Raw genomic sequence first — 27,980 nt, forward strand, 5'->3', positions numbered from 1 at the left:
ATGGCGATGGCATGTCAAGGATGGCCTCCACCTTTTCTGGGTTCACCTTGAAACCATCCTTGGTGACCATTACACCTAGAAATTTTCCCTCTTGTACGCCGAAAGTGCATTTGCTCGGATTGAGCTTCATGTTAACTTCCTTTAGGCGCCCGAGGGTTTCTTCGATGTCTTTGAGCATTTGTTTTTCCTCCCTGCTTTTGATCACCAAATCATCCACGTAGACTTCTAGGTTTCTTCCAATTTGCTCGTTGAAAACGGCATCCATAAGTCTTTGGTAGGTGGCTCCCGCATTCTTCAAACCAAAGGGCATTTTTGTGTAACAAAAAACACCCTTGTCGGTTCTGAAGGCAGTCTTGTCCTCATCTTGTGGTGCCATTTGAATCTGGTGATAGCCCTTGTAGGCATCCAGGAAACATTTGAGCTTGAATGGCGCCACGGAGTCCACTTTTGCGTCGATGTTTGGGAGGGGGTAACAATCTTTTGGGCACGCTTTGTTGAGGTCCTTGAAGTCAATGCACATCCTCCACGACCCGTTACTTTTCTTTACCATCACAGGATTGGCTACCCATGTCTGGTATCGTATCGGGCGGATGATGTTTGCGCGCAGTAGATCCTCAACCTGCTCATTCAAGGCCTTCGCCTTCTCATCCCCCATGACTCTCTTCTTTTGAGCAATTGGCTCTACAGACTTGAACGTGTTGAGAGAATGTTGCGCCAGATCTCGCGGAACCCCAGTCATATCAGAGTGTTGCCACGCGAAGACCGACATATATGCTGTGAGCAATCTTTTCATTCTCAACCTCGTGTCGTCTGATATCGTAGCGCCAATTGTGATTGTTTGCTCCGGGAATTTTGGGTTGAGAATCCATTCCTCTGGCGCGTTGTCTGCCATTGGAAGTTTCATTCTCCCTTCCCGCGGAGTACTTGTCACTGCACACACATGATCTCGGTATACAAAAGTTACACCTGTTGGTGTTGGGAACCCCAACGCGCCGTGCGCTGGCGACGGTATGACGTTGAATTGGGCAATCGTTCCCCTACCCAAGATCATATTGTGGCATGAAGTGGTGGGCAAGATCAAGAAGTTGACAACTTCGGCTCGCTTGTGTTTCTCATCCCCCATGGTTAGTTCAAATTGTATTTGACCTAGGGGATGAATGATTTCATTTGAAACACCAGAGATTGGTGCATTCACAATTTCAAGCCTTGCTTGGTCTGCCGGATCCAGTTTCCTGAAACATTGCTCATACATGATGTCTGATTCGCTGCCAGTGTCCACCAGGACTTTTGACACTTCATAATGAGCAATGTGTGTAGTGATGACAAGAGGATTGCTGATAGAAGGACCTCCCCTGATTCTTGGGAAGATTACTTGTTGCTCGCGCCAATCTCCTTGGATTTGCGCGCTTCTCTTTCTTGATATTTGCCCTTGCCTTCCTCCCTCGGCTACACAAATTCTTTTGAACTTTTTGCTGGCTGAGGCTCCTTCTGGTTGTTCATTTTCTGGTCTTGAGTTTTTCACCAGGTGAGCCAGCTTGCCTGATTTCACATCTTTTTCAATTGCATCCTTCAAGTGGTGGCATGCATCAGTGTTGTGTCCTGTGGACTTGTGAAACTCACAGTACTTGCCACTGTTTGATGGTCCCTTGTAGTGTAGTGGCTTGGGGCTTTGAACTGGACATTCTCAGTGCTTAACACTTGTGAAGGCGTTTTAGTGAGGGGAGTCCATATTCTTGGCAGAGGTCTGTTAGGATCTCTGCCGCCTTCTCTCTTATCACCTTCTCCGCGATTACGAATGTCTTTTTGGGACTGGGGTGAGCTTGGTTGCGCCTGCTTTTCTGCTGGAGAAAAACTGGTTTGTTGCAACCTGGACCATACAGAGTTCTGTTTGCCCCTTCTTTCGTTGTTGCGCGGTGCCTCTGCTTGATGCCCTCTTTCTCTTGCTCTATCTTGGGCAATTTGTTTTTCATTTCTCGCGAAGACTCGCGATGCTTCCATTAGCTTGGCCCAAGTGGCTGGCATGCCATCTCTGCTCACGAGAGCTCTGCGGAGTTGATCACTGCGCGCGCCTTGTATAAAGGACACGCGCAAAAGTTGCTCAGTGATACCTCCGATTGCCAGAGACTCCTGATTGAAACGAGTGATGTAGTCTTCAATCGTTTCATCATTCCTGCGCACGCAGTGCATGATGTCATCAGGGTCGCGGTCGTGTGTCTGCGCTGCTGTACGAAGTGAGCTTGGAACTTTTCCAATAGTTCCTCGAACCCATCGATTTGCCCAGTCGGCAAGCTTTCGAACCAAACACGCACCGCGCCCGTGAGGCAGCGAGCAAACATGTGACACCATGTTGGCATCGTCCAGCTTTCTAGGTTTCCGGTGTTGTAAAAACCTTGTAAGAAATCGTCTGGATCTGTTGTGCCGTCATATTTGCCCAAACCACTTGGCATCTTGGTTTTGTGCTGAATGGGAGCCTTCGCGATGCGCTCAGTGAATTTTGAATGTTTCAACAAGATGGCTGGCCTGTATGGTGTGGTTACGTCCACTTGCCCTCTCACTGGTGGGCTGTACGGCGTGTGCAGATCCAGATCGGCTTTGGCTCCAGGCGCCATGTTCACGTGCGCGCGGAGCTGTGAGCCTCCTGCATGAGTATCTCGCGTCTTCCTCATGCTGTGCACTTCTTCATCACTAAACTCAGCGTGTGCAGTGTGAATAGAATGACCATCTTCCGGCGCGCGCGCCCTTTTTGTTCCATGAACGGTTTGCTTGTCAAACGCTAGCCTTTGTGTTAAGTCGGCTGACTTTTTGTGTTTGACCAGCTCATTGTACTTGTCCATTAGTCGTCGTTGCTCGTTTATGAGCCATTCTTTAGGGTCATTGGTTTCATCTTCTGGACCCATTGGTCCTTTTTGTTTCGCGCCGGTAAGATTTTGGAACGTGAGATCGTCTGGAGGAGTTTCAGTCTGGCTATGAGGAGTTGTGATGAAGGGATGGTTACTGGTGGTGCGCGTAGAATCACGCGGCGCCGGCGAAATTTTTGAAGACTTTTCCGGCAAGGTGGTGGCGGTGGGCGGTGGTAGTTGTAGGAGATGAGTGAAAATTTAAGTGGGTTTTAATTAAGTGTGTTTTAATTAAGTGGGTTTTTGAAATTAAATTAAGTGGGTTTCAATATTAAGGTAGTAGACTAAAATACCCTCCTTCCTAGCCTTCTTAGGAAAACCAAACTTCTTATTTGATCCTTTCTCATGTATAACTATAGTAATGATGTTTTTTTGGGAAAGATTATGGGTAGCTAATATATCAGATAAGATAAAGGAGGGGAGATTGAAGTGATTTGGACACGTGAAGAGAAGACAAACGACAGATCATGTTAGATCAGTAAAAAAAATTACTATATAGGGCAAGAGGGTAGACCAAAATTAACTTGGAATGGGACGATTATGCATGATTTAATAAACAAGCATCTCTACAAAGACATGGTTAATGATAGGACTTTTTGGAGACGTATGATTAAGATTAAGAACTTATAAGGAGATGATATTGTTTTGGTTTAGAAATATGTCTTAGAGTCGTAACCTTATCTATTTAGTATAATTTGTTAACGTTACTATCATTGTTTAGTTTTACTAGTAATACTGGTATTTATTATAATTATTTTATCTACTTATCATCTTTTATCCGTTTTAAATATTACATTTTCCAATAGTCTATTTTATACTTTATTTACTATCCTATTATTATGTTGTTTGTTTTTGGAGCCGGTAGTCCCTTGCAAACAGTCTCTCTATTCCCATAGATAGATCTAAGGTTTGACTATAACAAACTACTCATGATAGTTTTTGCTATATGTGAGTTCTACGATTGTTGTTTATATTATAATTATATTGGAACAATCAACCACTTATAACGAACATCATTATGCATACATCGTTAGATTACAAGCATTCCAACGAAGCTATTTTGTAGTTTAGATTATTGATATATAGTGAAATTATAAGAAATTAACGTGAAGCAACAAGCATGGCTTGAATTATTAAAAATGGTGACCCAAACTAGGAGGACGCACATCGTGGAATAAGTAACCCCATGTGGGCATATATGGTCTTTAACTTAATTTATTACAAGCAAATTATTAAACTAAAATTAAAAAACTTCTTTGTTTTTTTATTTAAAAGTTTCGTTGGTAGTTAAAAGGAATAAAAAGCTTTCAGTTGAACAAAAACGTTTGATAAAACTAAATCGGTAATTGACTCTTCATATTTTCTTTCTTTAGCTATTTGAATTCGAAACAACAAAAGTTTAAATGTGTAGTGTTGGTAACCTAGACGGACAACTATTTAATATATAGTGTTTTGACCTAGACGGACAAGTTGTCCGTATCTATACAAGATTGATTTATTAAAAGCACCAATTAATACGATCTTGAGCATAAACCAGAGCTTGACTAGGCTCACACACTTAAGCAAGCCTGTTCGTAATACTTTAATAGATGTTGCAGCTTCCCTACTATTTTCCAACCATGTCAAACTTTCCGTCTTTGCATACATATTAATGCTCGCAAACAACAAAATTTTACCAAAAATGCAAAGTCCAATTATAGAAAGATAATAAATTAATTATTCCGTGGTAATAAATGACAAGCTATAAAATTCAGTTTCATATGTTATTTTTATCGATTTAAAAATGGCATCGGTCGGCTGACCAGTTTGCAAGAAGGGTTTTTGGTGTTATTGAAGATGCAGTTACGGGATCTGATTCAAGATAGATGCGAAATAATCTAGCCCAAAAGATCCATTGTGGCTTCATAAGACAATACTATATATTCGCTAATTAGCTAGTCACATGAAAAGTACTCTTGTTTATCTCTAACTATGATACAATTATGACAAGAAACAATAACTAATATCAAAAATCAGCTTTAACTTTTGTACAAATTGTTACCTCACACGTAGATTTTGATTACCAGAGTTAGGGGAGTGTATATATCTATACTAGGTCATTGCATTACTTTTATCTTGGATATAACCTTGTATTGATGTGAAACTTGCAAGTTACGTTCACATGTAGATTATGTGAGCACTTGAGAATTATTCGTCTTCACCATTAGTTAATACACTATCTAAACTAGATAACATATTACTGTAATTTATCAGAAGTTGATTTTGGGTTGAAGTGGAATTTTACTAATTTGTTAATCAAGAGCACAAGTTTAACTCACCTTCGAGAACAATGATAAACACAAAACTAAATCATTAGAATAACCATGCCCAATTAACTATCAAATAATGTTTACATTAGGGTCTCTATTACATTTTATTGTGAGTGATTTCCAAGCTAAAAACTACATACGGTTGTCTAAAGAAGATTACAAATATTGCATAAAAGATATAAACAAGAAAAGACGATTTGCATCTCATTGCATCATGTCCTTCCTTTATGTGACACGAAATCTCTAACAACAATATATATTATCGATGGGAACATCTTCATTGGTAATAAGTCGCTCACACATAGCAACTTGTTCTACATTAGTTGTAATATGTCTTCATCATTATTAAGGTTAGCCGCATATTAAGTGTCCTCATAGCACCTTTGAGCATTAGACCTTCTGGCTTCTATCAAAGGACATTTGATTTAATGGTATCTTATAGTGTAATAATTTATAACTCGTTTTAGAGGTTGATGGTTTAAATTCCATTGTTAAGTAGTTTTGTGAAAATTTTTTCAAAATATGATAATATTTAATAAATTGTTTATAGGAGAAAGAAAGCATTTATTAGGAAAGTAGGTGATCCGCCATTTGAAATGACGAATCTCAGGCAAAACATAGGCCCTGTCAGATCTTGCCTCGTGAGATGGACGACTACCATGTGTTCCGCCATTTCAAATGGCGGATCACGAATAAAATATTTGTGATCCGCCATTTGAAATGACGGATGCCAAGTATTGTGATCCGTCAGTTTGACTGGCAGGTCACAATTCCCAACATAGGCTGCCCCTATAGGTCAAAATTTATTTTGATGGACGTCCGTTATTTGAAATGGAAATGTCATCTTGATATACACCATTTCAAATGACAGATGTGAATAGTGTGCTTTATGGATGATTTGACAACACACTACTTTTTTCTTGTTATTAATTCTTTTTTTCATAAATAACTCTTTTTAAAAAAATAATAAGTTTTTTAACATTAAACACTTATATGTAATTTTAATAAAATACTTTTTTCTTTTTATTATTTATTAGTTTCGAAATATCGTTTTTTAAAAATAAAAAATTTAATATTAAAAAGATTTTTTTATTAAAAACGCTACATGTTTAATTTTAATTTTTAGTATTTGATGGACATCCGTCATTTCAATTGACAGATGTGAATAGCGTACTTTTCTGAATAATTTGACCACACCACTACCTTTTTCTTTTTATTAATTCTTTTTTTCCTAAATAACTATTTTTAAAAAAATAACAAGTTTTAATATTAAGAAAGATGTAGAATTTTTGCGGATGTCCATCAAAATATTAACACATATAGAATTTTTGTGGATGTCTATCAAAACTTTCTTAATATTAAAACTTGTTATTTTAAAAAAAAGTTATTTAGGAAAAAACGAATTAACAAAAAGAAAAAGGTAGTGGTGTGGTCAAATCACTCAGAAAAATATACTATTCACATCTGTCGTTTGAAATTGCGAATGTCAACATGACATATTCCATTTCAAATGACGGATGTTCATCAAATATTAACATTAAATTCACACATGTAGCTTTTTTATTAAAAAAAATCTCTTTTTAATATTAATTATTTTATTTTTTAAATAGCGATATTTCAAAAGCTAATAAATAATAAAAAGAAAAAACGTATTTTATCAAAATTACATATAAATGTTTGATGTTAAAAAACTTATTATTTTTTTATAAAGAGCTATTTAGGAAAAATGGAATTAATAACAAGAAAAAAGTAGTGGTCAAATCATCAGAACAGTACACTATTCACATCCGTCATTTGAAATGGCTGATGCTCATCAAAATACATTTTGACCTATAGGAGGAGCATACGTTTCACAATACTTGACATCCACCATTTCAAATAACGGATCACGAATATTTTATTCGTGATACGCCATTTGAAATGGCGGAACACCTTGTAGTCGTCCACCTCACCAGACAAGATCTGACAGGGCCTATGTTTTGCCTGAGATACGCAATTTCAAATGACGAATCTCTTACTTTTAATACATGTGTTTCTCTCTCCTAGAAACCATTTCGCCATTACATATTATCCTATTTTGAAAAAAAAATCGTAGTTTTCATCACTATATACCGGTATGAGTAGTAGATCAATAAGGAATTATATATTAGTTAACTATTTCTCGATTGTATATTTATAATACCATCCTATCGATCATATAATTACTAAAATAAATAGACAGAATTACAAATTTTGTCCTTTAAAATAAGATGAATTACGGTTCGTGTCCTTTTCTAAGTTTCCTTGCAGGCGGTGTACTTTAAACTTTTTTTTCCTACAACTTTTGTCCTTTACGCTAACTGGGTTAGAAAAAGTCAGTTAAATACCCTCACGTGAGACGCATGTGAGGGCATTTTTGTCTTTTCGCCTGTACCTGCAAAAAGTTTATCACCACTCCCATACCTCCGGTTTCCGGCACCTGAACCACCACCTCCGTTTCCGGCCACCTGAACCATCACCTCCTCAGCCATCCCTTTAACCAACTTAACCGCCGAATGAACCGCCTCTAATTCTTTCCAAAACCGAGGATTCCTCATCATTTCATCAATCTCCCTCCCAACTTGATCCTCCAAAGAAACCATCTTGTACCCTTCATCAAGCAAAACCAACTGCAATGCTCGGGCCCGCAACAACCCGACCCGCCCGTATTCTTGCAGCTGGTATTTAACAAAAGACTTCTTCACATAAGACTTATTATTAACAAAGTTTGCAACTTTGAAGCAATTATTAGTCACCGGCGGTAACCCGATTAAATTCAAGAAATTGGTGAATTTCGGGTGCTCGAGGCTCGAAAACGGAACCGACCCACCGTGCTCATACATCCAGTCGGATAATAACTCCAGTGATGAATCAATTTGGGGTTTTGTTAGGGTTTGATAAGATAACAATTTGGGGCTTTTAAGCTTTTTAACACTATCCTCAAAAATAGCTAAAGCACCCAGATCCTCCTTCCCACCAGATAACATATACGGCAATGCCGGAACTGTACTCGCCGGTTCGATCATGGTCACCGGAGAAGGCGTGTCGGAATTGTCGCCAGAGTAATTCCGGCGAGGACGTTGCCGGCGGGTGGGTGAGGAGGATGACGTGGGAGAATTGAGAGTGACGATTCCGGTGGGTGAGACTGACGTAAGCGGTCTAGGGGTATTTTCGGAAATAAAGTTCCGGAGGTGATGGTTCAGGTGGCCGGAAACGGAGGTGGTGGTTCAGGTGCCGGAAACCGGAGGTATGGGAGTGGTGATAAACTTTTTGCAGGTACAGGCGAAAAGACAAAAATGCCCTCACATGCGTCTCACATGAGGGTATTTAACTGACTTTTTCTAACCCAGTTAGCGTAAAGGACAAAAGTTGTAGGAAAAAAAAGTTTAAAGTACACCGCTTGCAAGAAAACTTAGAAAAGGACACGAACCGTAATTCGTCCTATTTTAAAGGACAAAATTTGTAATTCTGTCAAATAAATATTAATATATTTGTTGTATAAACTCTATATACGAAGAAATGAATCCCATGGAGATGACGTGAGTTTGGAGGTTTGGTGACTTGGAAGGGAGGTTTATAAAAAGTGTTTGCTAGTGACACGTACCTACCTTTGCGTGTGTAACATGATGTTCGGTTTCTTTACTTTATTGTCTTTCTTCACATGCAGCAAGCAATTAACATTTAATATATAGCAAGTTAGCACCAATATAAAGTGAAATTATAATCTTACTAGATTCAGAATTTAAATTCGATATGGTGTTGTTCTTTTAGTCAAATAAAAAGGCCAATAAATATTAAATATCAACTTAGAGGCCAATAAATTTTAATCTTACCGGTTTTTCAGTTTTTATTCGATTTAAACCCAAAACTGAGTTACGCACACCCTTAGATTCGAGAAACAACTCTCCCTCCCTTCCTCGCCCTAAACCTACTGTTTTGCCTCCATTGTTCCACCGTCAAGATATGTTGTTTTTTAGCAGCATCACCAGTTCACCACATGAGAAATTTAATTTATTTAAGGGAAAGTAAAAGGAAAAGGAAAGTGGCGTCACATGGCCAAAGTCTCCAAACAAACGGGACCATAAAAGTTAGAGAATCCTTGAGTCAAAAGAAAGGCACAATCACACAACCACAAAATCAAAGCATTACAAGTGGACTTCTGATGAGGGGGAATTAATATGTTTTCATAATTTCTATTAAAGTTTCTTAAATTTATATGGAAAAAAATACTCTCAATTGTACGCGTTGATTATTCTAGACTCCGACATTGCAAGTGGAAATCAAATACTAATATCACTAAATTAAATTCATGTGTAAATAGATAAAGTTAAAAGATCTCAAGCTAGTTTTAAGGTTTATGTGTAGAGTTTGAGTTTAGTTTAAAATCAATTCAAATAAAAATATCACATAATGTACAAAGTGTAAAAAAAAAAAAGAAGAAGAAAACTAAGTAACTAACATTAAATTCAGATTGTTATTTGTTAATGTTGATTACTTAGCATGAAACTTACAAGATTATCGTCGTTTAACAATTCTTAGGGATGACGCTGCTGCATTTAATCATATTGAACAAAATTACTGTTAAGCAAATCGCATGCAAAATTTATTGAGATGTGAATAATTTTTCTCATTTAGAATAGAGAGAATCTTGAATTTCATAAGTTTTAGAAAAAAGTTCAAACTTTTACATATACGAACATGATAAAAACTTATTTATATATTTGACAGTAGCATTCAATATTCAAAATCAGATGCAATTTGACAGGTAACATTCAATTGGGCAAGCACTATCATTTGTTGCAGGAGATTTGATTTGGTTTCAATCAATATATAGCAGCATGGTTGAGGAGGAAGATGGATATAAATGTCAAATTTCCTTCATTGTTTCTCATTTTCAATTTTTGTTGACAACTCAATCAGATTAGAAACTTTAAGCATGTGTATGATGATAGCATTTACTATTTTTAGTGCATTATAAAGTTTACTTCTTTGACTATTCACTGATTTGAGATTATTGATTGATTAATTGGCGTCCACTAATCTTATGAATGCTCACTTCTTCTAGAAACGGGTTCAGCTATTTTTGTTTTTTTGAAAGGCAAGCTTGATTAAAAAAAAACCCGCATACGTGGTTAATTAGAAAATCCTAACCGGGCAAAACCAAAATTACATAAAAGTAACGGGTTTTTGAACCATGTTATCCAATTCAAACGAAATTTACAGTTACGAGTTGAGAACCACAAAAAGAAACTGGCACAATCGAATCAAACATAGTATCTATGGAGTCGATTTGTGAGCCATAAATCACATCATTCTGAACTCTCTAGATAATCCATGATGCAGTAATTGAGACAGACTAATTCATAATATTTGGTTTTATTTTTTTAACAATTAACGTTAATAGCTTAAGATTTTCATTTCAAATTTCATATTCTTTAGTCTCTTCAATAACTTGATTATAAATCATTTTAGTTTTTTTATTAATTCCGAAATATCATAGAAATTTGCGAAAACTAGTTATTACTGTTTGATATGCTTCCCGTAAATAAGTATTCATATTGTGGGCGTGCCGGAGTGGTTATCGGGCATGACTAGAAATCATGTGGGCTTTGCCCGCGCAGGTTCGAATCCTGCCGCTCACGTTCTAATTGTATTTTATTCAATTTCAGTTATTTTTTGTTTTGAGCAGGCTCAGGAATAAAACAAATACAATAAATACTGATCTCAGTCAGAGTTCATAAGTTTAATTCATTTGATGCAAAGAAATTAATAGCGGGTCTTAAAGAGTTGAATTTAGCATGGTGCAATGAGATCTCTTGAAGAACGATTTAATTAAAATGCTCTTATATCTTTAGAAAAAGTTGCTGATCAAATTATATTCGAGATTTTAAATGGTAGGATATGTGCTAGATATTGCATTCAAAATATTTGACACTTGACTGTATCAGAATCAAAGCAAGCATTTAAGGAGATTGGCATGCACCAAATTAAGCCCGTAATTGGTCGATTCGTTTGGAGTTTTGTCGGAGGAATTTTGTAGACGAGCTGATAATATACCGATATTCCTACTTGTTCTGGTCCAGACAACCGACCAAGCATACTCAAAGTACTATCAAATAGATTATTTGATAAGAGCGAGAAACAAAGGATGTTCGAGATGATGAGATGCTCAACATTCACTTGTATGTCTTGTTGAACTATACATATGGTCAACCTATGTTTTCACCTTGTAAGACTGTTCACCTTGGTTCTCCTTTTATATCTTGCTTGAAATGATTTATCAATTTCACATTGAGTACCAATCATTTCAATTTATTAATATCAAAATGTTGAAGCATTATACAATTTTATAGAACTCTTTTATTCATCTCTACTCAGAAACATAAATATTTCCATTGTGAGCTAAAGCTCCATCCGGTGGGCATGCCGGAGTTGTTATCGGGCATGACTAGAACTAGAGGTGCACAAAAAACCCGAAACCGGAACTGGAAAAAAAATACCCGAAACCGGTTTTTATTATACCCGGGTTTTTAATACCCGAGCCCGTACCCGACCTTACTCGTAGGGTACGGATAGGGTATGCATTTCATTACCAAAACTTGTACCCGGAACCGGACCCGATAATACCCGAAAACCGGAACCGGTTCCATATCCAGAACCAGGTTTTTCCAATGCTCGAAATTGGGTTTTTCAAATACCCGATCTATAACCTAAATTACCTGAAAAATACCCGAAAATACCCCTAAAAAGTGCAACCCCTTAACAAAATTCAATATATACCCAAAAAATACCCGGAAAAAACCCGAAAATAGGGTTTTCAATACCACTAAATAGGGTATTCAAATACCCGGTTTTAGAATACCCGGTTCTATATCCGACCCGTATCCGAACCCGACTCGGGTTTTGATAATACCTGATCATACCAGAACCCGGTTCCATAACCCGAACCGGGTATTTAAAAAAACCCGATTTGTGCACATCTAGCTAGAACGATTAAAATCAATATTTATATTGATGTTCTTTTAAAGAAACCTAGATTATGCTATCATATGAATCATGTGATTTAAAAGCATTAAAAAGAACTGGGCCTATAAATGGGGCCTAAAAGCCCAAATCTTCACTTTTTTTATAGATAAGCATAAGCCGGCCTGTGTACATTTACTTCCCAGTTCCCCTTATCAGTTCTTTACTTCTTCATTGCATTTGGTAATTGGTCCTAAGACAAATAATCTATAACCGGAACCGGTACTATACCAAAGTGGACAGAACAAACGAAGCATACAACTTAATTTTAATAATTATGAAACCAAAAAAAGTACCTTTTTAGATCTACTTTTAAATACCAAACCGATTGTCAGGTTATTTTATAAAGAGAAATAAAAATGAGAAGAATGAGAAGAACTTTTAATCGCACAAAAAAACTCCTTAACAAAAATAATAAAGAAATCATAACTCAAAATTTAATAAATAAAAGGAAAAAAGTAAAAATACAAAAATGTCTCCATCGTCTTTCTTATTCTAAAAAAAAAAAAAACTCAATGGTGAGTGAAAAAAGTCGTCATATTTTTTTGTTTATCATCGTATTTTTTTTTGTTTATCTTCGTCGTTGATTGTGTCTTTTTTCTTTGACATTAAGTCTTTTTTTCTTTATATTGTGTTATATTACTCAACATTGTACTATATTTTATTCGGCATTGTGTTATATTTTACGATCTATTGTGTCTTTTTAGTTATAATAATGTCTTTTGTTCATTTTCGTCATTGTGTGTTTGATCTCGGCATTGTGTCTTTTCCTCATTTTTTTTTTATTTTTTTTGCATTATTATTATTATTATTATTATTATTATAATTGAACGGCGGAAACATTTTAGTTTTTTTTTTATTTTTTTTGTTTGAATTATTTTTAATGGGTTTTTGTGTAATCACAAATACTTCTTACATTTCTCATTTTTGTCTCTCATTGTGTTTTAACTTTACCCCCAAATTGAATATAATCAGCTTTAGTGTGGTCTTGTTTTTGGTTTTGTGTGGTTTGTCATTATCTCAACCCTAATATATAGTTAGGAAAACAACAATGGATCTTAACCTTGATGCTCGAATCCAATGTTATATAAATAAATATATATAGTTAGGATATTTTAAAACTTCTATGAGGTTTTGAGAATACTTCCAAAAACATGTTTTTTTATTTTCTAAAAAATTGGAAGATATTCTATAAAGAGTATTTACGTAAAAAAAACCAAAAAAAAAAACGGCGAGATACTTTTTTTAAATCAAAAAAATTACCATTTTCGCATGTTACATGCATTTTTACATAGGCTGTAACATATGTAATACGTTGAAAACGAGGATTTTTGTCAATTAAAAAAAATTATTTCAACATTTTTTTACAAGGATACCCTAAAAGTCATAGAGCTCTTCCAGTTTTTTATTTTCTTTTAAAAAAACATGTCATATGTGTTTCACGACATTCTCAAAAGAACCTGGCCCTATATAAATGGGTGAGTTATTGTACAATATCCCGCTATCATATAGAAAGGCACGAGTGAACACCAACCCTTGATTTCAATTTAAACGACGTAATGGCGTAAACATAAATAACAAATGAATCAACGCATTGACATAATTGTAAATATGGACCTAAATCACGCATGAAGTGCAATAATTATGCATCAAGAAAATAATTACGCATAAACAAAGTGATCACGCGTGAAGAAATATAATCACGCATGAAGAAATATAATCATGTAAGAAGTAAATAATTACGTATGAAGTAAAATAATTACGCGTTAAGTAAAAAAATAACGCATGTACATAATCACACATGTTATGAACACAACATATCTAAGTTTTTAAAAAGTAACTGAACTTAACCGGAGATGACACATAACCAACGATAAGTTGACCATTTGATTATGGTTGTGGTTAAACAATTTTCCATAACCATAGTTTGATTATAGTTATGGTTAAGCCTCCATATCGGACCAAACCAACTTTGCACACCCATGCATAAAGCACTAAATAAATTTGTTTATAACAAGGCCGTTCTTAAACTTAAAAAAGAGAGAAATATATTCAACAGAAAGATGAAAAGGAAAAATTCTGATTTAATTTATGTTATTTTTCTCCGGGATCTTTATGTTCATACACATAACACTAATTATACACATGTTTGCTACACCCTACTTTGTTTTATTGTGGTTATTTGGCACCAAAATTTCATTGTATCTAGCCAAAATCCAAAAGAATTCAAATTGGTACATCTATCGAGTGGATAGTCCTACATTAACTTCAACTGTTTAACTCTGTTGAACGGTGAAAACTTTTATTTATATTAAATATTATTTAGGGTTATTTCAAAATTAAAGAGTCATTCTAGTTTTACTTTGACCTTTCTAATAAATTAGGCTGAATTTGACGTACTTGGCCAAATTTTCAATATAAAACTATAGTTACTTTCTAAAAAATCATAACACAATTTAGTTTTTCATTCTCGGTTTGGTTTATATCCAAAACCAAACCTTTTGTTTTGTATTTGGAATCCAACTTGATGTAAATCAATACCCAATCATATACATGTGATGTATTTTATTACCGTAGTATTTATGAAACTTATTAAACCCAAAAATTAAGTCAAACTTTTAAAGAACAAAACATGAGATTTGAGATTTAGACATATATGTTTGGTTTTAATTTTTACCATTTATAAAATTTATCCACGTACAAAAAATTGATGAAATAACTCAATAAGGAAAAAAAATTCAACAATTCATATATGTTTTTGTTCCTTTTCTCGAAACTAACGTGATTTTGATGTTTAAGTGGCACTTAAATTAGTTTGATTGTCGATTACCCTATATTAATAATCCAGAATTATTCTTACACTTTTTAAACATCATTGTATTTTTAGCATAAAGCAAACGCAGTCTTCCGCTACAAAGCGAATTTTGCCTAAAAAGCGTATAAGAAGATCATAATTTTATCCGTCACGTAGGCTTGATGATCCAAGTATTAATGATCAAGAGAGTGAGTTTGTTAAAACACTTAAAACACACATCACATATATTTTTTTATAGTGCTTACCATATTACGTATTATTATAATCATGTAAGTAAAGTTTGATTCTTGTTCCATCATTTAGTTTTGGCGACACCAGGTGATAATAAGAGACTAGGCACGTAGGTGACGTCCACTAGTTGGATCTTTGAATTGAATGAATTTTATTACATCACACTGTCGTGCCTTCAAACGAGTATTCACAGGCGTTAGCTTTAAATGAAACGAGTGTATACCGATGTAATGAATATTTAACCGATAACCAATTTAGATTATTCATTGAACGTTAAAAAAAAGTTGGGATACATTTATTTTGATCATGCATAACATGAAAATGAAGAGAGAAATGCTTACAAAAGAAAAAAATAAAAAAGGCGTTGAAAATATAAACGTTGCTTAACGCCACGGCACCTCTTCTCACACACACTTTCTGTCTTGTGTTTTTATATTAAAACCCACCTCCATTCTCTCCGTCGGTGATCTTTAATGGATTCAAACTCAATCACCGCCACCCTCCGTGTCATCCAATCCGACACCCACGAAGATCCTCTTTCCAAAATCCAAGCCGCTAAAGATATCCGTCGCCTCACCAAAACATCCCAAAGATGCCGTCGCCTCTTCTCCGAAGCCATACCCTCCCTCGTTTCCATGCTACGGTACCCCCCTCTCGATGCCAAAGCCGCAGCTCTTCTCGCTCTGCTTAACCTTGCCGTCCAGGACGAGACGTAAGTTACTCTTTTAGAATTTTAATAATCCAAACTATTGACGGTTGATCATAATTTATATTAACTATTGTCTCCCCAAAAATAATATTAACTTTTACTTTTACCGTAACACAGTTACCGATAATATTCTTTAACTTACACTTGATTTTCATAATCCAAACCATAAATTTTCAGTCGATAATAATAATAATCTGTATTTAAGTCTGCCCAACAATAATATTAACTTTCACTTTTTACTGTAACGTAATTATCCATAATAATTTTAACTTACCCTTTTGTCTTGTAATATAAATTAATAGATAGATATTTAAGTCTGTCTAACAATTATATTAACTTTCACTTTTTACCGGTAACATAACTACCGATAATAATTTTAACTTACACTTTTGTCTTGACTCTTGATAATATAATTATCATAGATTTTACACTTAATTTATAAAAATTAAGCTTTTCTTTATTTTGTTATCATTATCAAGTATAAATCTGCTATGCGGGCCGGGATTGGTCTTGTGAAAATTAGGATTTAGAAGCTGTGGGTCATAGACTGGATTATTAAAATCCAGTTTTGGTGTTTATTATTTTTAAAATTTGATATGATGACAGTTTTTGATATAAATTTGAATTAAATAATTGTGTTTATGATTTGGAGTGTGGTTTGTGTCATTTTCTGTGCTTATATGTTCACATCTTTTTGCCTCGGATTAATCAATTTGGAAAATAAAAAGGGGGAGAAGACAGTGATATTTAATTATTGTGTTTATGGTTTCACTTTTTCATCAATCACTGGTGTTCTGATTGGCCACTTGAAAAGATCAAATGATTCAAATATGTGAGAATCTGTTTACATATATTAGCAGTTATAAGTTTGTTTGCTTTAGAAAGTAATGTTTTTGGCAATTGATTGATTCAATTTGAAGTTATATTGTGGTGGTGGTGGTGGTGGTTATTTTGGAGACTGGTTTATGTCGTTTTCGACTTTTCGGGGTCCTGCTTCTACGTGGCTAAGTTTTCTTCCTAGGATTCATTTATGTACTGTTGAAGAAAGGTATATGTTGGTTGAAACCTAATTAAAATAACCCTAAATTGTTTTTACTTAAATAAACATTTACAATGAGATTGAAATGAATCTTTATATTCGATAAACTTTATTCGTTTAGCGAGAAGTTTAGAAAACTCATGGGACCCACGAGTAACTAACTGATAACCATCATTGTGTTGATTCGGTAGAAATATATGATTGAGTCTGCTTAAGTGGACGTCCATCAAGCCATGTGTGTGTGTTTAACATGAATGTGCGTGTGTGTCGCCTTGACATTTATTGAAACATTGTAATAAATATGTGCACATGTGCGTGTGTAAGACGCGATCGGGTGTATGTGTCACCTTGACATATGTTCATATAACCTTGACTGATCTTATAACGTTACAACCGTAGCATTTAATGCGTGTACAGTAGATTAACATGTTTGTACACCTGATGCTTTATAATTGGGCATGGTATCTGATGCTTTTATGATATGGATAATGTTTATCTTTTGTGGTGGGGTGTCTCATGCTTGTTGTTATGCTTTTACTCACTTGTCGCTCTTTCTTTTCTTTTAGGCCTTTCATGGTTTTTCTTTTATTTCTTTTCTTTTCACCTTTGTGTTTTATCTTCTACATGAAGCTAATTATCCCATCACATGTCACACAGCCTGCTAAACATATGACTAAAGTTTATTTGTGTTTTGGAGAAATTAAGATTAAACAGCCACTAAGTTGTATTCTTGTTACAATTTCAAAGTCAACTCTTTAAATGTCATTCCTTTATAGTGTTTTAGTTAAACAGGGGACCCACAATCACACGTAGGCATGTAAATGAACTGAATGTTTAATGAACCATTTGGAGGGAAGTTTGTTTGTGTTCGTTTATTTAATAAATTTTTTGTTCATTTAGTTAAACCAACGGACATGAACAGATCTCTCGCTTGTTCGTTTATGTTCATGAATGTTTGTCAGTTTACGTTTGTGTATATAATCATATAAATCTTTTAGGTTCGTTACAATTTAGTCTAGTTTCATGAAAAATAAAAAATCACCTGTTACAATTTAATCCAGTTTTATTAATTTTTTAGGTTCAATAGATTGATGTTCACGTTTATTTTTATAACCGATCGTCTATGTTCTGTTCAATTCGGTTCGGTTCGTTTACAGGCCTAATAATCTGTTTCGCGTCTTTTGTACAGAAACAAGATCAGTATTGTGGATGCTGGCGCATTAGAACCGATTCTCACTTTCTTCCAATTAGATAATTTAAGCATGGAAGAACACGCAACAGCTTTATTAGCCACGCTATCCGCATCACCTGTAAAACGATTAACCATTGGTGCATCTGGTGCGGTCCCGTTTCTTGTACAAATCCTTAACCAGGGTACCCCCCAAGCCAAGATGGATGCAGTGATGGCTCTAACCAATCTCTCATCAGAAAAAGACAATCTTACCATCATCCTTAAATCCCAACCTATTCCTTACCTAGTAAACATCCTTAACCGCTCCAAAAAATCCTCAAAAATCTCAGAACGATGCACCGCCCTTCTGGAAACATTAGTTGGTTTTGAAGAAGGGCGAGCGTCACTAACTAAACAAGAAGGCGGTGTGCTGGCTGTTGTTGAGGTTATTGAGCGCGGGTCCCCACAAAACCGTGAACATGCGGTTGGTACACTTTTGACTATGTGTGAAAGCGACCGGTGTAGATATAGAGAACCGATACTTAAAGAAGGCGTGATTCCTGGTTTGTTGGAGCTCACTGTTCAAGGCACCCCGAGTTGTCAAACGAAAGCACACGCATTGCTTCGGTTATTGCGGGAGTCACCGTATCCGAGATCTGAACACGAGCCAGATACGCTTGAAAATATTGTGTGTGATATTATATCACAGATTGGAGGTGAGGAACAAGGTGGGAATGCAAAGAAGATGCTTGCGGATATGGTGCAAGTTAGCATGGAACAGAGTTTGAGACATTTACAACAAAGGGCTTTGGTGTGCACTTCATCTGAGGTTTCTTTGAAATAAGGATGTGGCTGTTTTTAATGTTCAATGAAATATGGTTCATGGACATTTTGTGAGATCAAATGTTGTTGTTATGTAGGGAAGCCAGTCCAGGCCTTTTGTGTTTGGTGGGTATCATGTGACTGGTAAATGTTGTGTCACTTGTGTGTTTAAAAACACTGTGTACATTTGATTAGTTTCTACAAGTCTTTTGAATAAATTATACATTTTGCAATTTGCATATAAAATATATGACTTTTAGGATAGACATTTAGACAAGTTTGATATCATTCAAGGAGCATCACTAAAAGTTGCATTGAGTGGGGGATAATGTCAAACTTTAACTCACATTCTTGACCATTAACTTTGCTATGTTTCTAGACCAAGGATTTATTAGTGGACTTCTATGTCTCTTTTTGGTTTCAAGGATTTAAAGAAAGGTAGGGGATTAATTTGTAAATACATATCATCAAGGAATTGTTATTTGGGGTGAGCGTAAACCGGGTAAGACCCGCGAGACCTGAGCCGGATCAGAGCTGGTTATTTATAATAGGGTCGGTTCCTAGGCGTCCTAAGAATACCATTAATGGGCCCAAGTCGGGTCTCGCTGGTTTGATCATTTTCTTTTTACATAAACTGAGTAAGACTTGCGAGACCCGAACTAATAGACCCGGTTATTTACAATAGGGTCCCTTTTGGTTGGGAGTTATACCCCTTTGCCACTAGACCAAGTTAGTTGTTATGTAATTGTGTTAAAACATTAATATAGATATAGTTTTTCATCAAAATACATATTATTTATAAAAAAAATAAAATCCGGGCCTAGCGGGTAGTCGGGCCTATGACCGTCGACTACCCTGCCATATGCCATGGCCGGCCTTGCTTTTTTTCTTGTGGAATAAATGGAGTTAAGGGTAAGAGAAGACAGGAAAATAGGAAATGATGAAACCAGAAATTAGTGATTCTTGACTGTCATTAAGTTGTGCCTCCCAGGGTCGTTTCTCAAAATTTAAATACCTTGGTCGAGTCAAAATGAAAAGGCTTGTAGGCCTTAACGAAAATTTTTTATTCGCTGATAAACTTTATTGACCGATTTATTACAAGCAGAAACCATTCTGAGCATGTAATTATCTCATAAACCATTGCAAATAACCTTATTTATAACACCAAAAACATGTATATGTAATATGTATAAAAAAAATTTGTGCGCCCGAAACTTAGTTGCCCCGGCCAATGGTGCAGCTCGCACACCCTCCGAGCCTCCTCTGGTACCTCCATAGGTTCCATCATTGGTGCTTAGATGTGTTCTTATTGTTTGAAGTTGTATACTATCATCGTCCTCTAGCCTCTAGGGATCCTAATATCATTTTAAATGACTCAAAATTTAGTAACCACTTATTTTAAATGAAAAACACATTTGGGCCATCAAGGTCTGTACGATTAAAAAGTCATGTGGTGGTGATTTTGTAATTTAGCGAAAACATCATGCGCATTATTAGGGTGTTGTAAAGGGGAAAGTTTACATGATAGCGAATACATCATGCACGTTGTTATTAATGTGAATACACTATGTGTGTAATGAGCATACTTTAATAGTATGTCGAATAGTATTCACCGGTGAATATACTACTTCTAGATTTAAGAACTTTAGTATAAACGAATAAACTTTCTTTGGATACTTATTAAATGTATTCACTAATGAATACACTATGTAGATCTTGAACATAGCGTAGCATAACGGGTGAGATGCACTAGGATTCTTATTTAGTGTATTCAGTAATAAGTACACTATGTATATTTTTGAAATTTATTAGAATTTATTTATTGGTGAGCACACGTGTGGATGGTTCGCCTAATAGTGGATTCTTATAGCCTCGAATTCTATTCCATATGTATATTTTGACACACAATTTGGTGTATGTTGTGTGTGAATGATTCACGTATTTAGTGTATTCGTTGACGCATACACTAGTCACTATTATTGAATTATTCTAATATTGAGAAAAGATGATTTTTATGCGGAATAAGAGATTTCAAACTTACCACATATAAAATATATATTATTTATGCATATTTATATTAAATAGATGTAGCTTATAAAATTGTATTCAACTCAATACACACTTTCTACTTAAGCTCTCTCAAAGAATATGAATATAAACGTATTATATATATATATATATGATCCCCTGATCGGAACACTTGGTAATTAGGTCGACAATTTTTCTCTCATTGATTGCTTTAATGTTGATTCGGTTTTGTGCATGCATTATTAATGGATTTGATATTTTATGTTTTTGATTATCTTACTTCTGCAATTTCCATGTTACCAATTGCATTACCTTTACGTCATACGTGCAAAAACAGTTGTTCAAGTGCACTTCGTTCCTTGGCTGATTGAGAATACTAAAGTCCTTGTATGCTCATAGATGGTCTTGAACTTTGGCTACTTTAGAGGTCCTTGAAAGCTTGTTATATGGCTTGTGCTCTTGGGTTATTTTCTTACTTGGAGAGTTGGTTATCTCATAATTTGTTTCTTCTTTGAGTCTTCCGAGAATATGGTTGCTCCCTTCTAATAAAATACTTCATAGTTCTGTTGACACATGAGAATTTAATTAAAGACATGTTGTTTTGTATTATACCGTGAAATAATCTCAACTTCGATCATTTGCCTATTTGATTCTTATGCTTTGTTTTAGGTCGATATTCATCAATTCAAGAAAACATTTCTTGCATTATATTGTAATCCACCTCACCTCTTTCTAGCCTTCTAGGCCATGTATTTGCTACAACATAGCCTTGGATTGGTTGGTATCTCTTTATATGTATATCCATTTCTTTACATGTTAAGTTATGACGCCTACAACGAGTTAATGTGGTCCCTCTACATTGGTTGTAAACATTAGTCTACAACCGCTATATTAATTTATTCGTTAATCCTTATTTGCCCGACCACAAATTAAATAAATGAAATAAAAGACCAAATAAAAACAGTGTAATTATTCAAGAGTAAGAAGAAATGTAAAATTCTATTTAATAATGTAATCTAATTTTATATATAACAAAAGGAAAGGATAAGCCAAGATTCTAGAGTAATTGGATGAGATGAGATACTTAAAAACTTTATTATTGGTTCAAGTCTTATTATTGACAAAAATATGAGTTTTAGGTTAAGTTATGGTGTTTTCTCATCTAAGGTAAGTTGATCCAAATTGTCATTAAAAAAAACCCAAAGGAGTAGTGCTTTAGTAGTATCTCGGTGGATTTCTCTAGAAAAGCTCATGGGGTCGACTCTCGTTCGTTACAAAATGTTGTGCGCGGGTACAGGGTTTTACAATAGTGATTATTCGAGCAATAGGTTTTCCTAAAACTGATAGCAGGCTAGGTCACCAGCGCTATTTATGATCATTGGTGTCGGTGATATTCAGTGGCGAAGCTTTGACATAAATGTCGAGAGGGTCGGACTCAATATGTATAAAAAGTTTCATAAACTAGAGGGACGTGGGTTCAAAATTTCGGTCGGAAACGGGTAAAAATTTACACTATGTGTAAAAGTTTTCGGCCGAAAAAGGATAAATTTACACTACCGAGCGAAAAAACGGAGGATCCGGACTCAAAATTTTGGTCGGAAACGGGTAAATTTACACTATGTATGCAAATTTTCGGAAAAAAAAGATAAATTTACACTACCGAGCGAAAAAACGGAGGGGGCCGGACTCAAATTTTCGGTCATAAACGGGTAAATTTTCACTATGTATACAAATTTTTGAACAGTAAAAGGATAGATTTACACTATCGAGCGAAAACACGGAGGGGACCGGGGCCATCCCTGACCCCAACTAAGCTTCGTACTTGGTGATCTTTTGCCAATACGTATACAGAGGTAGGTAGGCTTTTTTGGTTAATAATAAATTATGAACAATATTCGGTACAATCTTGAGTTGGTCATGATTGTTGATTACAATAAAAACTTAGGTTATTTTTTATTAGATTATACAAGTATAATCGTGAGTTGAAACCCAACCACTCAGTTTGACCGACTGCCCTAAAATCTTAATTATTTACATTAATAAGGATGCAGCAAACTTCTTCCTGATTTCAAATACACAAGTCAGCGAGTGTTTAGTATTTGCATTCATCTTCTCTTCTCTTATCTGGTTTATGATTAGAATATTACACAATAATAATAATAATAATTATAATTCATTACTCATCACTTCTCCATCTCAACCGATCGCATTCCGGAACTTATCCGTTTTCAGGTAAACAAACCAATTCAGTCCGTACATTTTACTCTTTTAGCTTATTATACGTAACCGTAATTGCTTCAATTGATTATTCAGTAAGTATTCGCGAGCAATGGCACCTCCGATTCTATCGCTAGCGTTACCCTCGGAAACCGGTAGGGTTCTCAGTATTCAGTCCCACACTGTTCAGGTACGTTTTTATTATTTATATGTAGTGGAAATTAATTGATGCCGTGTGGTTACAGATTACTACTGTGTTTGCTTGATGTTGATGATTGTTGTTGTGGATTATTATTATTGATTAATTGATTATATGTATTCTGTTGCACACTAGCATAATTGCTGATAAACTTTAATTGCACTAGTGTTTCGTTGTTTTTGTTATCTAGATCGTTTTATGTTAAATTAAACTCAAAACTATTATATTGAAGCAATTCTCAATCATCATTCAAATATATGCTTTGTCAACTACTCAGATTTTGCTAAGTGTTTTGTATATCTCAAATTTGCATTGATACATTAAGGTATCACGAGAGTATGTTTTTTAAACTACATTTAAAGTGATGTGATACAAAATACTAATATTATGTTAAGCTAGTGGGTCCTAGTCTGGACAGGTTTATGTTATTAAGTCTCTTAAGAATGTGTTATCCTTTCTATAATAATAGGGTTATGTTGGAAATAAGTCAGCTGTCTTCCCACTTCAGCTACTTGGTTATGACGTCGATCCAATCATGTCAGTGCAGTTCTCAAACCACACAGGCGAGCTTATTGTATTTAAAATCTTTAATTCTTTGTCAATGTCAAATTATCAACCTGTACATGGTTTAGCAATTGAAATAGTTTGCAGGATACCCAACTTTCAAGGGCCAAGTTCTGAATGGAAAACAACTTTGGGAGTTGATAGAAGGCCTAGAAGCCAATAATCTGTTATACTACACCCATCTATTGACAGGTATTTGCTAGATAGTAATTCAGTATTTCTGTCTTCTAAAAAATAAATTTCATAATCTTAACATAACTTAACAGAGTTGGATTTGAATTCGTTTGAGTAATTTACATCAGTTGTTCTTGATGCTTTCACAGGTTACATTGGTTCAGTTTCTTTCCTGGATACTGTATTAGAAGTAGTCAGTAAGCTTCGCTCCATCAATCCAGCACTTACATATGGTGAGTCATCAGCTGATATGGCATGAATCTTTGATTAACAAATTTAGTATATTTGAGAAACTGTTTTACTTCATAAAGAAATTCCTATAAATGATTTGAGCCATGTAAAATGTGAATACAACGGATAGTCAGCATCTGTATTTCCAATAATTTGAAAGCGGGAAATTTTGATGAAGTTAGAGTAGCACCTTTTCCATCTTTACACATCCATGTATATGTAGATGATGTTTCATGTGCTTTATACTTTATTCTGTAAAATCTAGAACTTGCAAGTGTAAATTGCATGTATGATGCTAGTGTCATCTACTGATCTACCCATTTCTACAAAGTAAGTTTGATTGATTTGTAGAAGTCTAAAATCTTGTCAATATTTTCTTCATCAATATATGTTACTACTAATTGCGGTAATGTGAATATGTGATCAGCATGCGAGGATTTATGTCTTAGTATGCCCCTAAATCTTAGTATGCCCCTAAGGTTTATTCAGGGATTTGGGTTGCAAAATAACGTTCCCATTTCTTCTAAGCAAGTTCTTAGAATAATGCGTAGTAGTGATTTTATACTGACAGGTCAGAGGACTACCAAAAATTCCAGTGTTCCTAAATTAAGTTATCAATCAAAGTTAGTAGGCATGCATGAGTGCATGACTAGTTTTAATTCTAGGCACGATTTTCTGAATTCTTAGTTGTTAGCTCTTTTTATGGTTGAAGTTGGTCTGTGACTATTCAAGAAAAGGGATGTTTTTAAGTATATAATGTGTGTTTTATGTTGTTTGTCCTGTCAGTTTGTGATCCAGTGATGGGTGATGATGGAAAGCTGTATGTTCCTGAAGAATTGGTGGCTGTATATCGGGAAAAGGTATCCTCTTGGTACCCACTGAGTACAATTATGCAATTACATTTATGAATGCTTTTGTATTTCAAACTTCAGGACTTGACCAATCAATAAAAGTAGTTAATCAAAAACCAGAATTCATGCATACATACAATTTTCCATGTGACAAACATACTGTTTCTCATCCCTTCTTTTTTAAGCGTGCTTGTTTTCCCATTTTAACTACCAGCTCATCCTATTCTTTGTCTCCAGGTTGTCCCCGTTGCTTCAATGTTGACTCCCAATCAGTTTGAAGCTGAAAAATTGACTGGATTCAGGTACTTTAGGCATCCTATTTAGCTTATAAAGTCTCAATTATACCTTTTTTGAAATTTGAATAACAGGTGGTTTCTGGGTCATATATTATTCATAGTTCCATAATCCTTCAAAAGTAGTTATGTATATGCAGAATTGCTTCTGAGCAAGATGGACGGGAAGCATGTAGGCATCTTCATGCTGCTGGTCCATCAAAGGTCCATCTTTTAGTACTCTAGTTTCTATAGACTTTACGTTCTTCCTAAACCTAGTTTTGTTAATGCTAATGCTATTGCATTAGTTTCTTAGAGTTAAACCACATTCACAATTGGTTCATCTGTTGCATCTAATGTCTTTCTCAGGTTGTGATAACAAGCATATGCATCGATGGGACTCTTCTTCTAATTGGAAGTCATGAGAAAGAAAAGGTTACATTCTTAGATATTTGCTGTTTGCGCAGACAACTTTTTTAAATCTTAAGTTTGAATTCATTCTTTAATCTGACTTTTAACCATGATAGGGTCAATCTCCTGTGCAATTCAAGATTGTGATCCCTAAAATCCCTGCATATTTCACAGTATGACTTTTTTTCCGACTTGTTAAGTCAATAAAACCTTTTATTGGTGATCATCGAGGTTGTTTGATGTCTCCATTTTTGTGTTTGCAGGGGACAGGAGACTTGACGACTGCATTATTACTTGGATGGAGCAATGTAACACAATGCCTTATTAAATTCCCCTTTTTTGTTATTTTTATTTAATTTTGTATCTTATAGGCAGTTTATTTGTCTTCCAGAAATATCCCAACAACCTTGAGAAAGCAGCCGAGCTTGCTGTATCTAGCTTACAGGTATTTCATGTTCTTATTATAAGGCCTGTAAACGAACCGAAGGAACACGAATGGGCCATGTGCCCATGTTCATGTTTGTTTGTTTGACTTTAACCAAACAAATTACAGAACACGAACAATTAAACGAACAAGGTTTTCTTGTTTGCGTTCGTTCGCCAAGAAAATGAATGAGTTCGTTTGTTCAACACTCACCAGTATAAACAAACGTGAACGAACGGACATAACCAAGGACGAAGCTTAGTTGGGGCCAGGGGAGGCCCCGGCCCCCTCCGTTTTTTGGCTCGATAGTGTAAATTTATCCTTTTACTGTTGAAATTTTTATACATAGTGTAAATTTACCCGTTTATGACCGAAAATTTGAGTCTGGACCCCTCCGTTTTTTCGCTCGGAAGCGTAAATTTATTATTTTTCGGCCGAAAATTTGTATAAATAGTGTAAATTTACCCGTTTCCGACCGAAATTTTGAGCCCGGCCCCTCCGTTTTTTTGCTCGGTAGTGTAAATTTATCATTTTTTGGCCGAAAACTTTTACACATAGTGTAAATTTACCCGTTTCCGACCGAAATTTTGAGCCCACGCCCCTCTAGTTTACGAATTTTTTTATACATATTAAGTCCGCCCCCCTTGACGCTTATATTCAAGCTTCGCCACTAGACATAACTGATTAAGTTGTTCATAATTGAGTGAAAAACAATTTAAAGCGAGTGGGAACATCAAGGCCTAAAAATTTAATGAAGTTGACTAAATTGTAATGGACCTAAAAATTTATATAACTATATAAACAAACGAACTTTCGTAAAAGAACAAACATAAACAAATTTAAATGAACGAATGAACATGATCGGACGTATACGAACATAAATGAATGAACGAGACACGTGTTCACGTTTGTTCTTTTAACTAAATGAACAAACACCGTTGTTTGTGTTCGTTCATGTATTGAATAAACGGACCTTTGCTGAACGGCTCACGTATAGTTCATTGATCATTCAGTTCGCTTTTACCTGCCTACTTATTGTGGGCAATAAGCTAGTCTGAGTTGTCTAACCCCACCTATGGGTTGCTTGGGTTAAAATATGGATCTTATATTGAGCATTAATTTACTTACACTTTGAATCTATTGTGCAGGCGGTTCTGAGTCGAACGTTAAAGGATTATGAAAAGGCTGGGTATGATCCGCAAACAAGCAGCTTGGAGATTAGATTGATTCAGAGTCAAGACGATATTCGAGACCCTGAAATTAATTACAAGGCACAGTTATATGATTAATATGATGTAAAATTAAGTCGGGTATACTCACAACACTTAAAACTTTTCTTATACAAACAGTAAGGGGCTACATTTATGTAATGGACTCTAGGATTTTACTTAAATCAAACTAGAATTTTCATTTATTTCGTGATATATATCTACGTCGAGTCGAGTCGAGTCTTCATAATATATTTAAATCTCATCAGGTTTAAATATGAGATAGAAGACACAAAACAGATTGTAGTATCTATTATAAACTTCTGGTCTCACCATTCTTTTATACAAAGTTGATTAGTTGTATTAA

General features: G+C 35.2%; 2 protein-coding genes and 1 non-coding gene across 3 annotated transcripts; all 3 read left to right on the forward strand.

The window, feature by feature from the left end:
* The first annotated feature begins 10,784 nt into the window (after window positions 1-10,784).
* Window positions 10,785-10,866, forward strand: TRNAS-AGA (transfer RNA serine (anticodon AGA)). Its single transcript has one exon. It is a non-coding gene; the product is annotated as a tRNA-Ser (tRNA).
* A 4,900-nt stretch (window positions 10,867-15,766) lies between these two features.
* On the forward strand, window positions 15,767-19,056 carry LOC143633660 (U-box domain-containing protein 45-like). Its single transcript, XM_077101915.1, has 2 exons — window positions 15,767-16,005; window positions 18,231-19,056. Exons 1-2 carry the CDS (start codon window positions 15,767-15,769, stop codon window positions 19,054-19,056), a joined length of 1,065 nt encoding a protein of 354 aa, XP_076958030.1.
* Window positions 19,057-23,164: 4,108 nt separating this feature from the next.
* Window positions 23,165-27,828, forward strand: LOC143633679 (pyridoxal kinase-like). Its single transcript, XM_077101930.1, has 13 exons — window positions 23,165-23,294; window positions 23,376-23,469; window positions 23,948-24,046; window positions 24,135-24,234; window positions 24,366-24,449; window positions 25,234-25,307; window positions 25,536-25,600; window positions 25,732-25,795; window positions 25,940-26,005; window positions 26,098-26,154; window positions 26,245-26,289; window positions 26,373-26,426; window positions 27,554-27,828. The coding sequence occupies exons 1-13, from the start codon at window positions 23,194-23,196 to the stop codon at window positions 27,692-27,694; spliced, it is 1,044 nt and encodes a 347-aa protein (XP_076958045.1). The 5' UTR covers window positions 23,165-23,193; the 3' UTR covers window positions 27,695-27,828.
* The last annotated feature ends 152 nt before the right edge of the window (window positions 27,829-27,980 follow it).

Source organism: Bidens hawaiensis, unplaced genomic scaffold (genome assembly GCF_021521415.1).
Source record: "Bidens hawaiensis isolate Kalapana, Puna unplaced genomic scaffold, B.hawaiensis_p1.1 tig00006845_1, whole genome shotgun sequence".
NCBI lineage: Eukaryota > Viridiplantae > Streptophyta > Magnoliopsida > Asterales > Asteraceae > Bidens > Bidens hawaiensis.